The sequence below is a fragment of the Fusarium oxysporum genome, chromosome 8, assembly GCF_000149955.1.
Source record: "Fusarium oxysporum f. sp. lycopersici 4287 chromosome 8, whole genome shotgun sequence".
Taxonomy (NCBI): Eukaryota; Fungi; Ascomycota; class Sordariomycetes; order Hypocreales; family Nectriaceae; genus Fusarium; species Fusarium oxysporum.
The window spans coordinates 1376137-1391273 of record NC_030993.1 but is presented as its reverse complement, the minus strand read 5'-3'; the positions used below and the strand labels follow the sequence as shown (position 1 = coordinate 1391273).

The window sequence follows — 15137 nt, the reverse complement described above, 5'->3', positions numbered from 1 at the left end:
AATGGCTTCTGTTCTCCAAGATCTCGAAAGATCGCCGTTCGCCTAAGCGGCTACGGGATACCATCTAATAACTCATCACTTCCCGGTATAATACATAAAGATAGTCACAGTGGCGTGCTGCAAATTCCGGTAATATAGGTAGGTAATCACGTATGCGAGATCTCTACGAAAGAGGCTCCTTGGAAGATGCCTCCATTCCGGGGAGTTCATCGTCTCGCTTCTTGGCCTGACAGCATCATTTTCAACAACCGTCACTGTCTAAGGGCAGTTCATAAGTTCTGTGGTTATGAAATGTACTTAAGTTTGGGAAATTCTATTCATATTTCCTCGACATGTTCATATCTCTCCATGTCCGTAGTTGCTACAGAACCGCCGGGCTTGCCTGCATGGCTTTATGAGGCGAAAGTGCCCGGCAGTCACATAGGGGAAATAAACTACCAGAAGGAAGCAGGCGCCAATGCCTAGAAGTCGCCCAGTCTCTAGAATAATCCCCAGGACATAACAATGAACTAGTGACACCGTTACTCATGTCATACATCTCGCGATCACCTCTCTGGTCAAATCCTCCAGCCTCTAACCCTCCACCAGAAATATGATACTGGACTTTAGCCAATATGTTCAGTATGGCAGCAGTGGAGGTTATGATATACCTGTTGGCTGGCAAAGCTGAAGGTCAAGGCTAGACAACTGTTTCATTGACTACGCACATTCGCCTGTGCGATAACAGTCTTCTATATACCTCTGCAATCCCCTCTCAGTGGTTCCAAATAATGAGATGTCTTCTCAGCTGCTGTGACTGAGTTCAATCAATGCAAAGGTTGTGCGAGTCGGCTCCAACTCAGTCACGAGAACTGATAGTTGGAATTGGTGGTTACCTGCGTGGAAGGAACACATTGACTCAAAGGATTCAGTTACTAATGGCCTTTATCTGTATGTAGCCTCATAAAAATGGAAAATTTGACTCATTCTCATTATCTCGTTATTGTTCAACCGTTCTTTGACTTTACTTCGAAGTTCATGCGTGCATGGATGACTTCCACCAAACTCACACAAACAGATGGTTTTCACATCAATGTAAGTCAACTTACCCTAAAGCATAAGAGGGCAAAGTTGCCGAGACAAACCTCCTAAACTCTCGTGATTTTCTGAGTACTGTTGTATAGAACTATTATGTATGAATAGTCGTAATCTTACTTTGGCTGAATGGCAGGTAACAACAAAGGAGTGATATCGAAAACGCCTTGAAATGTTCACCACAACCAACTTCTCCCAACATCGGCTGCGATCCCTTCAAAAGTAGCTAGGTCGCAAAACCTCGTATTATATATTTTCTATGAGATATGAAACTTTGATTAGTCTGCGCGTTTCTTCACTTGCCATTGCTATCGTATCGGGACACACATATTGAGAGCTGCGATAGGCGCAGGTTCTGTCAGGTCACAGTGATACACAGGAATCATTCCACATGAGAAGTCAAGGACATTAGAATATCTCTGAAGCTTCAGTTATCTGTATCGACTTTCTTAACAATCATTATACCGAAAGGGAGCTTCTAAAGGTATCATATGGCAATCCTTGATATGCAGAATTAGACAATGCAAGAATACACTGTCTCAATTATCTTTTAGGACTTCTCACTACATGAAAAGAAATCGACAGTAGCTAGTTTAGTTCCTTTTGCATAGCAAGACTCACCTACAGAATTGCTTTTGCTCGTAAACTATTAATCTACATGTGGATAAATGGCCCTTCCCTTTGCCCTGTCAAGGTTCACCTGGAGGACTGATTGCGTTGCTCTGTCGCCATCCAATGTGCCTGACAACAAGCAAACTCCAGGTCACCGTGGGGCAGTGAAGTGAAATACATTGGATGGTATTATCAAAGTGTGTGTCAAAGTGTGTCAAAGTCAGACCTCAGAATTTGAGAATCTTCGCGGCTCCTGAGCATTATATGCATTATCCAGACAGCAATGAATCCGAGATCTCACATTCGTGAAAAGAGTGGGTAGTTGCCAGGATTTCGCTCATATTTGGTCACATTGCTGGTGTAATGGCCTGTCTCGTTCGTGAATGTATTTCACTGGCCCACACGAGGCGTTTGGGGAGACAAGAGGTAGGGCATAACTTCCGACTGGTACTATGAAGACATAAGGGAGCCATTATGCCATGTGTAAGCCTATTGATGAGCGTGTGATATATTAACGTGTTATGTGTGGTATCCAAACACTTAGTCAAGGATGGTCGTTGTGCCGTCGTTCAAAGTTTCTCACGGAGCTGGGCTCATACAGAAGGCAGGCATGCATCGTATGAGGAAGCTGTCACGGAAGTATTAAATGAAAGAAAAAAAGCAGTCAAAGACATGTTTAATTAAACATTACAGCTTTGCTCTAACAAATCCACATGTATTGGGTGAATCAACATGCCAGTCGAGATCGGAGACCGGGTCTGTCTTTGGGCTGCTCGCAAGATTCTATATTATCTCAGCTAAACCGTTCAAACATAACAAGCTCTCAAACCATCACGCTTGAACGCATCACAGCAAGGACTACCCAGAAGCATGATAGTAAGTATCCCACACGTGGAATATGCCTGTTGGATCACAGCTCCGCACAATCTCGTTGAGATGTGCCTTAAGCATGCAAGGCTAAGCAAGCGAACGTCCATGCCCACGTCTTAAGCCAGCGCTTGTCGTTTGGCCTGAATCCTTTCGGCTGTTCAATAAGAAAGGGAGCATGTTGGGTTCACTGGAAGCCGTTCTTCGCCTGACATAACGCAAGTTGACCAAGTCTTCCTGAGAACCCTGCACCAATAATTTGGGAAGAACGGTTCTTGTGCACCGATCTAACTGAGATAAATTTATTCTTCGAATGGTATACATTCTGACTTGTTGAGAAAATCATCTTGAGCCGTTTAAGCCGCCATTTACGACAATGGAACCGGGACCGGAACTGGTGGGTGCTCCCCTCAGCAACGATGACCGGGAGCGACCAAAAAGCTTATGGACAAACAAGTCTACATGCATAATAAACCCTGCGATTATTGGAATCGGTAAGTTTGGATCTACCAAGTAAGCGACAAGGAATATCAAATAGTGATGCTAACCTCGTCCTCCAACCATTCTCACAGCCCACACTCCGTAGGCGCTCGGGACAGTGGCAGGTTGCCATTACGAGCTGAAGGTTTCACGGCAGTGGGCATCGCTATCTCCGGCTGTGACATTAACAGGGAGTTTTACAAACTAATGCTCTCGCTAAGGATGATACGAATTAGCTAAACGTCTCGAAATCTAATTCCCCCACGCTTTTATTATTAACGTGAATCAGCATACAGATCCAAGGTATTAAGTGTTATGCTAAATCTAAATGAATTGAATATTTGGACGACGCCTCAGTGTATGGCTGCATGTGGACCCCGAAAGTTGGATGTCAGCTCGTACTCCAGCGCCGACTGCAAGGTGCCAGACTGCTTTCGTTTACCGGTGCCGTGAAAAAAAGAAAGTCCGCAAATATGGATGTCTCGACAGGGAGTAAAACTTGGATAACCAATCATGAGCGGCCGCCCCTGACGAGGGGTGTGCATTGGTTATCATATCCATCTGGTGTCTCCTTACCAAATTGATGTCTTGCAACACTTCCGAACTCCGTCAAAAGGTCGTGCTCACCTCCGGTAGGCTTTTGACAAGAGCAGGTTGAGTCTATGGCAATTTGATATCATATGAAAGCCACTCCAACGTCTTGATAAACGACTAAAGAGTTTTGGGTAACTTAGCCTGAGGGAAAGGCTTGGAGATGAAACGCCACCAGGAACGATCTGCGCAGGGATTCATTCTCTATGCAGATCTGTGCCATTTGCGGCTGCTTGGTGTTCGAAGAGATTGCTCCGCCGTTGTAAACAGATTACCTAGAACACGGCTGTGGACCCCTTTAGAATCTGACGTATGTTGTAATAAGCCATTGGAGAAGATCGAAGTTCTGCCCCTGATGATGAATGCCCCTCTGCCGGGCTGTTCCCCCCGTCTGTGAACGGAGATTAGCAAGATAGAATGGCAACTCCCAGACACTAACGAATTCTTTGACGGCTGAGCGGCCAAGATGTGGATCACAGGTGCCGAACGGTTCTTCCATGTACACGTTAGTTGCCGGCAGGACGACCAACAATAGCGTCTGTTATCGATGGAGGCTTGTCCTTTCCAAAGAGACACGGGCACATTGGAGTAATCAAGTTACGTTACAGATGGGATAATTCATGTAGTTCCAGATGTTCCGACGTTGCGGATCGTGTCAATATCCGAACAGGTTTTATCACTATGTGTGTCCTACGTAAACCTCCTGGTCGTGTCACAGCTACACGACGTCTTTTCAAAGAATGGGCAGCTCAGCTATGTCCAGCACAATCCCTTCTGCTTGAAGCCTTGCATAGACCAGTATGATGGCCATATCGTCACATAGGATTATTGAGATAGTCCTGCCGTCTGAACTTCGCTTGTCGCGATTACCAGGGCCAAACTGGCTTGTCTCGGCTCGGTAACTATCTTTCGCGTGTCCCCAGACGCAGGTAGCGTAGCGTGGCCAGAGTATTGGGCTGATGGTGGTTTGACCCACCAACCGCGGGAGGTGATTGTGATACGTAACAAGTCGGCGATTTTGAGTCTTCTGCTGAAATCAAATCTACAGTAACCTCGGGTATGGTGTAACGAAGGCCTCTGCACCTGTGCAACAAGGAGGAATGGGACCCATCACGTCCCGTACCACCGGGATGAGCGAGGAATTCAGCCCTGATAGACCGCAGAGATGACCATGTTCGAATGGTCTCGATCTTCAATTGCTCCGCCTTATGGCACGATTCCCGCCTCGTCAATGCTCAGGCTAGACTGCTAACGAATGGAGCTTACACTGGCGTGACGTTTAAGCTAGCCTTATCGTCGCTCCAAAATACATAGTACATCCATAGAGGTGTAAGGCTAGCGTAGCGTTGCAGGGTTCCACCAGCGGCAGACACCATCAAGTTGCAGCCCACCAAGTTAATTTGGCACACGGATGGCTTGGTGTAGTCTGTCTTGTCTGTCGATGTCGGGTGCCCCTGGCTGTCGAGGATTATTATCCTCTGGCGCATGGCACCAAGTTCGCTTTCACGGCATGGATGTTGACAAGCAGTGTCCGTCACGATGCAATAAATTACTATGCCTTCATGGAGGTGTCCACGTTGAACCTTCGTGCCTTTGTTACCGGTGTGTCAAAATAGGAACCATTTCTTGGGTAGGTTGTGTTTTACTGGGTGGTCCAAGGCAACCTGGTCGCGGCTATGAAAAGGCATGTTCCGTTAGCATTTGTCTTACGATTGCATGCAAAGTCGGGAGGACCAAGGCCCTTGCAAGAATGATATTGACCATGATGCAGAAGTGTTTCTCATGCGAGATAGCTAGTTAACAAGCTTCCTATTGTTGATGGGTAATGTTTGAACCGAAGCTATCGATTATTCTCCTCGGCTCTACAATGCACCAAGCTAACTCCCTGCCTAGCTTAGGTACAGTAGTAGTTAGGTAGCCGTAGCCAACTGTGTCACGGCGTCGTATCCCCGCACGCCTCAGAAAGGGGTTCTTGCAAGTGGAGTGGTTTTGGTTTCGACTGTGGCGGCAGGATTCCGCAGCCTCTTTGACAAGGGGCATCGTCCGGAGAGCAGCCCATCAATGTGACAGACATCTTGGCAACGATCATGCCTTAGTCATCGCATCCCTGTGTAAGCATCTGGATATGTTAAAGATGCATCGAGAATCGCCTTTCATGACAGAACTGATGGAATCATGGATCTAAATATGCTTGGTGGGACACGCCGGAGATGTGCTTAGAAGTCCTTCATCGAGGTTGAGCAGTCGATTTTGTCTCCATAGCCTGCAGCGGAGCGATTGTTCCCCTCTTATTCCACTCAGCGGTTGACGGCCTGCTCTCGTCTAACAATGCTTAAACAACCATAACGCCGCATGATTGTGGTTCCCGGTGACTTGATTCATCATGACCGAATGTCCAAGCAAACAATGATGCGTATCTCGAGATCAGCTCATCCTCCCCGACTTAGGTTACTCTACCCCGCACACCCTGTATCTCGGAGCCCAGTTAGTGTGGCATCAGCTATCCTGCAGATGATCCTAACTGGGGCACGGATGCCATTTCCTCCATAGTGCCAGGCAGACTGTCTCGCCATTGCAAAGAAGCTTTCCTGCAGTGGGACTCTTCAGAAGGCCTAACCCTAATACTCAAGCCGAAACCAAGAGCAGGGACTTCTTATGGGCCACAACCGATCTATTTGCCCGATGTTGCTCTTCGGATAACTTGACTGGAGCAGGTTGCAACCGTGCCAAGAACCGCAGGAAAATGAATGCTGACCAGCGTGACCGGGCAATGTGCCGTGGATGCGAGAACCTGCTTGTTGATGAAGTCGTGAATAAGCCAGGCTAAGTTGGACCATTCGAAAAGCATACGGTATCTCTTCAAGGTTATCACACCGTATCTCCACCAGGTATTTACAGGTTGTTCGCAATCACGCATGTACCTGATTGAGGCGTGGCGCGTATTGAGGTTCTTTAAACGTTATGCGACTGAACTTTGTTGAAACTGTGTCTGTGTTTCTACAGATACACTGGATCTTGATTCATCACGCAACTCTCATACATTGAGTAGATAGATTTTGGTGATAGGCCTCACCTACATCTTGTGGCTCATGAGTTAAGTTTGTACTTGAATCGGGATTTCCCTTCGCATTCCGCGCTGGGGCAGCCTAGTTTCATGTCTCCTTACCATTCGCGAACAGAGCGAAAAACCAATACCCTAGAGCCTCATCTCCCGCATAAACTAGTCAAAAAGCAGATTAACGTCAAGACCCCAACCTCTCCACCTTATCTATATCAAGTGATGTTAGACGAATACAACCATGTGATTGAGTCCGAATTGCATTACCACACAGATACGTCCCGAACGAGCAGCGGTTTCGTTGTGGGCACTCTGATCATAATTTCATCTCACTTCGTTTTACACAGGTACTCCAGGTACCTTAGGCTGGAAGGTAGACGACTGTCAAGAACAAGCCAAGTTTTGAGGTACAGTGAGTTAGGTACACATTCCATCATGATTTCAGCATCCACAGTGTTTTGCCCCAAATAATCGCAATAGTGGTTGAGGACGCGACCATGAGAACCGTCATATTTCCATTTACGCTTGGCAGATTTCTCATTCTACCTTTCCCTTTTGTACTGTACATCCTATTGCAAAGGGATGCGGTGTGATATGTGGAACATGGTCAGGAAACCAATGCACACTCATGGCACACCCTCTGATATTGGCAATACTCATTCATGACATCCTTAGGGTGTTCCCAGAAGACCAACCCTGATCGCAGCTGTTAGGCTTAGCCAGGACTGTCGACCATTCTCCTTGTTCCTCAATGGTCCAAGCACCTCAGTGGTCCAAGCACCTCAGCTGAGTCTGGACCAGGTTCTACCACTTTGCCATGCAGTGTTGATTAATGTTGTCATCAGCCTGTACGTCCGTGTTGAACAGCCCCGATCCAGCACACAGCGACTCAGGATACCGGTATAGCAGGGGAAGTGAACAAAGAAGGACAAAGCTGAAAGAGTTTCTTGGCATCGATGGGGGCTCATCGTTGCTGTGTACGTACCAAGCGATGGGGCATGCGAAGCATTGTATTATGAGAACTGATCAACGCGCGTCCCTTGTCAAGCTGCTCGACGATATTTGCTGAAAGAAGACAGAATCAAAAGGGATTTGCGTTCCAAGCATTCATAATGAACACACGATAGATATCCGGAAATATGCTATCTTCTCAAGGGATCAAAGCGTGGATAATTGTCTTGCGTCTTGCGTCTTGCGTCTTGCACAAAATGAGGCCCCGGAAAGAGTGGATAACGACTGGTCTTGCATCATGCTTGTGCACTTTGTTTGGTGAAAGCTTTGTGCTGTTTATTAGAATCGTCTTGCTTGCTGCTCTTGTTGTCTGAGAGTCATTACAAATAGCTCTGTGGCTGGTCAGTTTGATCAACTTGTTCATTGTGCGATGCCTTGAATGGAAGTTGCATAAGCCCCCCAATTCTCAGGATATTTGAACCGCTGATAAACATATTGCAAGACACGTTGAGAAACCACGATGCCATTTCCTAATCTAGTAATGCTGCAGATATTTACCCGACAAGGTTTACTTCTCGATGCTTGCACGTTGGTCCTAATCTACGGACACCTTAGTATCGATCGATGTCTGAGACAGCTCACTAGCATTTCCGGGGCTTGTATCCGTAGTCCCAACAGCTACGGATAGGTCTTAGACCAACCCACCACAGATCTTGAGAAACTGTCCATGCTGTTCCATCGGTCGGCCGCAAAAGCAAACATAGAGTCGCATCGGTATGAGGGCAGAAGTGAGGGGAGAGTGCAGCTAGTCTTCATTAAATTTAGTCTCATATTTGGTAGACATCCTTATTTCCTGCAAAATGCCATTTCGATCTCAGCCAAGACTTCTAGTGTCAAGTCAGCAAGTGCAGCGTTAATCGGAGCCTTCAAAAGTATACAGAATTGTCCGGAGCAAGCAGCCCAGATCAATGTCTGACCCTGGAGAACACGTCTTCATTCTGATGGTATAATTCAGAAACATGCAGCGGAGCTTCGTACAACTGGTCGCTAGGCCCGAGCTATTGTTATTTCTTATGAGAAAGTGGGTTGGTGTTGTTACACAAGCAAGCTCTTATACGTATCGGGCTATGATCGTCGATTATGAAGATCCCCTCGACAAAAACCCAGACCACCCAGACCTTGGAACTCGGCGTTCAAGGTGACATGACGCTCTGCAGTTGATAGTCAAACTCTAGCAATATTGATGGATTTTTGTTGCATACAGAGATAACCTTTGACGAATGAATGCTCTCGATGTGAAAAGTTACACGCACAAACACAACACTTATGGTACCGATCCATTGATGCTCCCTTTTACCATCCATCACATATGACATAATCCTGTCCTGCATCCATAGTAGGTCGTTCTGATACATGAACTATTCTAATAAGCTCACAGAATCTACGTCAATCACAAATTTGACATTCCAACCCATATCCATTCCAGCCACTTGGTTCACCTACTGACCAGGAGGTGAAGATGGCTTGGCCGCCTTACCCGAAGGGCTTGATCGTGCAGACAGATCAGAGGTAAGGATGGCAGCGCCGAAAGGCCGGGGGCCAAAAGGGGAACATGTTGGGGAAGAGCTACTGTTGCCAAACTTTTACGACTGATGACTTGCGTCGTTCGCTGGCGGGAGTTGAGCGCCTCTTTTCTTGTTGCGTTCCCAGGAGCTTGGTTAGCATGGCTGAGCCTATCCGTTGATGGCGGCGGAAAGGCAGAGTTGAGTGAGGGGACAAGATGTTGCAGCCAGGATCCACGATGGTCGCAAGAGCTAAGCATTCTCCCCGGTCGTTTGACGAGGGGCCCTTGTGCGAGTGTCAGGGGAAGGGGTGTGCGTCAGAGAGCAGGGGTCTAGGAGGACTTGGGACAGGGGACATGGGGCTTCGATCCGGTGGGAGAAGCTCAACCTTTTTATTTAATGGTTAGTGCATCTAAAGAAAGTTAGCTCTTGGAGAAAAAGGAAAACAGTACAGCTTCCTTCCAGCTGAAATCAACAGAAGCAGGAGATTTTGCTACGTATAGAAGAAAAAGAGGAAAAGAGATTCAACAGAACCATTCCATCGTTATCTCAAGATCGCCGCTTACTCTTCCGCTTACCTACAACCGACTATGCCCAAAGTTCCATTAATTCTATGCTGCAGTATCAAACAATTAAACCTGGGGAATGCTCAAGGGGTCTATGGTCCGAAGAAGGCACAGACAGTCAAGGACTCAAGGACGTTACTGATGGGTCACAGTGCAGCGTAATCGACAGGGGTATCGGAGCAATCCTACAGTACATGAAAAGCATCAGGTATCACAACTAAAGGTTTATTGGATAGAATTATCGCTGTGCCATGCACCTCACCACCGAGAGATATACTGCTGGCCGTATAAATAACTATTGAAAACAATCAATGCAAGCCCCGTTATCACAACTTGGGCATCCTCATTGAGGGCTCGCGGATCACTCTCACAGGATCCACATCATTAAAAAAAAGAAAAGCCCAATATTGATCTGCACTGCATCTTGAACCGTAGATGCGGGAGTGCAGCAGGGGACCCTGGGGTTCCGAATGTGCACGGAGACAAGGCGTTCAGCGGTACAGAGATACGGATATTAGTGATTGGTATTGTCATTGCCATGGATATGTATTATACAAAATGCTAAACCATGAAGTCAAGGGTAATGGGAAAGTACTGTCGTTCATGGAATAATTGACCTGGAACATAGGTCTTGATCTAAGAATCTTACGGAAGTCCGATGGTTTGGAGTATGCAAATGCTTCCCTCTACAACGTCCGAATGTCTCTGGTATATGTATCATGACGACGAATGTATTTCAGATCAGCCATACCGTTGAAGCAGGGTCTCTCAGGCTAGAGCGCGGCCAACACATGAAATCTTGGCAGGGGAGATATGGGACATGGCTGTTGAGGCTCGTTCATTAATGTCCAATTCTCTCACAGACAGAGAAGATTGCAAGCATCCCTTGAAAGATGAACTGTTTGCTGAACTATTGGCGTTCCAAGACTGGAAGTTGCTAAACAACAAGTTCTTCGATATGACGCTAAAATCGGTTGCTTCCTGCCGCCCATCGCCCGGCTTAGTCCAGGCAGGTTTTCTCAATCTCTTATGAGAGCCATTCTTTTCGGAGGATGAGGTAAAGCAAGGAGTATGTGAAAGTCCATCCCAAACGAAAGACGACCCGAAAATCCAGCCCCTTATGGATGAGACGAATTCTGCATTCCGTGACTATTGGGCGCTGGTGTTGCAACCATCGCGCTCTAAAATAGAGGTTAAGTTCTAGGCTCTGGCAACTGGAGTCTCGACTCACAAATGACCATTCCCATGCCGGCTCGTCTCCGTGAACTTGTTGATTTGGTGTCTAACGCGGACCCATTTGCTGGTAGTCGCCGAATTGCAGGAGACAGGCCAGCTTCAACTTCGCTATGGCCGAAAAAGACAACTTCAGGGTCCAACTTCGACCACAAGACCACCACAGCCATTTTTCTTCTTGGTATGCCTGGGCTAAGATTTTCAAGGTCCGTGTGTACCTGGACGCCTGGTGAGGGTCTGCAGAAGCCGACTGACTGATTGTGAGGGCAGTTGGAAAGTGTTCACCTGCCACGTTGTATGCGTCCACTCACACTCCTAGTAGACACACTTCTCCCCTGCGTGACTCTCTAAATAAACGTTCTTGCCTGGGAACTACCAGGATCACAGCACCTTAACACCCCCATTACGACAACCATCATCATCAATGTCAAGCAGCATCTACCCTTCACTTTTGGGCCACCAGGGACGCCTTCCGGACGCCGTCCCCGTTGTGCGTTCGACGCCTTCAGGGGTTACAAGAGAAACAGAGTCCAGCTGGTCGGATCCCGCCACTGCCACAGCCGGGATACCAGGGTTACAGATGGCTTCTCCAAAAGACAGCCATGACAAGCTAAAGCAGAAGCCAAAAGCGGCCGTCAGTCTGTTCCTTTAGAAAATCATTGTCATTTGTTTGAGAAGCATAAACTGTTGGCCGAAAGCCCAGGAGTTTGGCAGTCTAGCCATCCCCGGGTCTGGAAGACGAGATTGGTATTCACAGAAAAGAGAATGAGGTGGTAGTGTGATGGAGTGTCCCAACAAATGATGACCCAGGAGACCAAGAGGCACAAGGAGAACCGCGAGCTGTTGATGTGAGTAAACCCAAGAGTACCTTATTAACAAGAGGACAAACGTCAAAGTGAAAGTTGTAATCCATCATAGGTAGGTATTTTACGGGAGGGATGTGCGTGCCATCCACTCAAAGCAACCATCAGCCGCTTTCCCACCCCCCTGGTACCCGATCTCGCCCAAGCCACGCAGTAAAAAGTAGGGACGGGGATGGAGATCCCGTGTGCCAGAACACAGTGGACGATGATCAACAGAGCCAAACTTCTAACTAGACCGGATGTCAAGAAGAGCTCGATCTATAGTTTTTGTCATTTGAACTGTCATTGAGGCTTGATACAGACAGACTTCTACACCGGCGAACCATCTTGCTTCGATGAAGCTCCCATCTCGATTACTTGCGACCGCAGCAAATCGCAAATCATGGTTACAACAGACTATTAATGAGCTGAACCGCTGGAAATGTACTTTGTCATGTAGGGCATTGGATTTTCGTGGTGCATAGTTTCCGACTCTCCTCTTTCTCACTCCGTCCTCAGGTTGGTCGGAGAGCATTTGCATTTGCAGCTTACGCAGGTACTTGAGTACTTGACAATGGTTGAGGGGAGCCTGCGCTTGTCTCGTTGCCTCTTGTCTCCCCCAGTTGAGCATAACTCGCACAATTGCTTCCCAAGTTGATGTTTGTGCCTTCAATGAATGTCTCGTCCTTGGTTGTACCCACACCTGCAGAGTTTCCACCCATGCCATTCCAGGCCTCACCCCTGTTCTTCTTTCCGGCTCCAGCTCCGGCCTACTGGTGGTGGTGGTGGTGGTGGTACCAGCAGGCAGTCCAGTCATCCAGCTGCCAATGCCCAAGGTGGTGGGCATCCTCGTCTAGAGATGTGATGGAAACCACTAATGGATGAACGTAATGCCTGTATGGTGGCCGTGATAAAGCCCTCGTTGCTATCACAACCAACCTTGCTTCTGAGTTGAATGCACGCTTTCGTCTGTTTACGAAGTTTAACTCTATGTTCCCCTCATTTGCCCGCAGATGGCAGCAGCCAAATATGATGATGTCTTCTGGTCTTGCAAGCTGTAGGGAGTACTCGAGCAGGTACTTGGCAGTAGGTACAGGAGGTACTTCAGCTTCCTCAGGTCGGTCTTGGACCAACACCTGGGCCCATGATTCTTTCAGCCCTCCCGCGCTAGTCGGTTTTAGTGCCAGTTGTCTGTCCTCAGAGATCCCGTCTCAGTGAGGACCTAGCAGGGATGGATGCTCATACTAAACCCAGATGGACGCCAAGGCGAGAAGCTACGGCCTGGGCAATTGAGGGCCCCTGCTAGTGCTCTAGTCTCGCTAGTCTCACTCTGTTTTAGCTAAGGCCAGGCTTGTTTTTGTTGGTCCTGGCTCAGAGCTGGCCCCTGCGCTCGTTCACTTTCATCTCGTTCCCCTGCTCAGCTCTCGCACCTCCGTGGCATTAGTAAATGCTTCTTGCATCGAGGCAGAAGCCCTGACCAGATATACATATTACACCAGAGAACGCCAAAGCGCCACCCTGGGAAAGGAAACCTTATTGAATGTCTGTGGACTTTTCATTGACGACACCCCAAAAACCCCAGTCAACCCCATCATCCCGATCCGAATCTCGAGAACATCGTGACTACTTTCAGCTAACCCAGAGGCATTCATCTACCTTGATCCTCCTCCATTTTTCAGCTTTCCTTTTCCCCTCCTTCTTTCTTTTTTTAAATCCAAGCTTTCCAAGTGTGCTTCCACTCATCTTTGGCCTTGCACTGCCTGCCACTGTCCTTTGCGTTTTGTCAATGTCGTTTAAAGTTCGTCTATGAGATCAAGATAACTTCACACGGCCATACCTTTCTTTGTATTCCACCGAGCTATACTATACACCACGTATCTACAACTTACGCACGAAAAACTCACAACTCCCTCGCAACGTCAGTGATAGAGCAGTGGCGGAACACGACTCCTCTTTGTTGTGACGAGAAATCTTTCCAAGAGTCATTCTGCCAACACAAACTCGGCTCCGGCCTCGACATAGGGCAAGAGCTGCTCAAGTTCCCCTCTTGTATGAAAGTAACTTTTCGGGAACTTTTCAGCCCATCATCAACTATCCTCCTCAACACAGAGAGATTACGCGAAAAACCCTAATCCCTCTCTCTATTTCTCGTGGTGCCCGGCTATAAATCCCCTTGGATAGCCTTTGTGCTGCTGCGTGGCCACTTTTACCTCTGGCAACGAACAAAGCGTTGTTAAACTCTTGCATCCACTCCAGATCATGTCAATGGAGGGTGCTAGCTTCTCTTCACGGCGTCCCGCCGCAGGCGCCCTGCCTGCCATGACTCTGCCGCCACCGACAGCAGATGTTCCAAGTATGGCCAAATACCCCTTCTACCCTTCTTTCACAGGTAACTCGTCAGAGTCCTTTCAGTGCTCCCGGGAGGGCGAGTCGGTTGGGTATTCATATCCGCCATCTTACTCTCCCCTTCCTGGTCCCTTTCCAGATCGCCGCATTTCGTCTTCGCCCAGTATTCTGACCCCTTCGCCAGGAGCCAGTGATGGCCTGAGCCCCAGTCTTTCTAGCGTCAATACCGGGAGTTCCCAAGGTTCTCAAGCACCAGGCAACATGTATCAATATGCACAACTTCCCGCGGCATGGGCTACACCAAGCAATTCTTCGTACACCGTCAGCTCCGCGACCCAGGCTCAGCCAGCCCTTGGCCAACAGCACTTCCCTGGACGAAACCACTCCATCTACAACCAAGGTCCCGGAATGCATCAATATAATCACCCTCGAAGTTCTCAGTCGCCGGCTACTGGAGGTGACGGACTCCCAGCACCCCCTTACGATCAAGTGCATCAGCCTTTCCAGACTGCGGTCTCTGGCGGAGGTGGCCAGACCACTCCACCAGGCCTCTCGACATCTCAGCAGACCCAGGGTGCAATTTTGACTTCGCAAAGCTCGGTAGCAACGCAACCTCCTACTCCTTCGAGCGCGTCGGCACACGTCGATTCATATACGCACTCGAGGCCCCCCAGCACACCGAACTACTATACATCATCTGCATCTCAGCCGTCTAGCTATCCACCATATGGCCACCAGCCTTCGCCGACCCAGCATTCCTCTTCTAACGGCGGCCCTGTACCTAGGGGCCTTGGATCGATCTCAGGCCAGCCGCATGGTGCTGGCATGGCACCCCCTGGTCCCTATCGATCATACGCCCCTTTATCAAACCCTCCCTACCATGGGAGGATCAGTCTTGTCGAATATTCACCAGCCTGGAAGCCAAATGTCAATGATCCCAGGTATGCCCGTAACT

At 48.2% G+C, this 15137-nt stretch overlaps 2 protein-coding genes across 2 annotated transcripts in view; both read left to right on the top strand.

Annotated features, from left to right (window-relative positions):
• Window positions 1–11107: 11107 nt before the first annotated feature.
• On the top strand, window positions 11108–11227 carry FOXG_18476 (uncharacterized protein; the record flags this gene model as incomplete). The annotated part of the gene is made up of 1 exon (XM_018398565.1): window positions 11108–11227. One exon carries the CDS (start codon window positions 11108–11110, stop codon window positions 11225–11227), a length of 120 nt encoding a protein of 39 aa, XP_018236946.1.
• A 2258-nt stretch (window positions 11228–13485) lies between these two features.
• The window catches only part of FOXG_03100 (uncharacterized protein), a gene marked incomplete at its 3' end in the record, with an annotated part of 2602 nt that continues 950 nt past the window's right edge, over window positions 13486–15137 (top strand). Inside the window, exon 1 of the mRNA XM_018380632.1 lies at window positions 13486–15123. Coding sequence (XP_018236945.1) covers window positions 14096–15123 — 1028 coding nt within the window. The 5' untranslated portion in view covers window positions 13486–14095. The remainder of the gene's footprint in view (window positions 15124–15137) is intronic.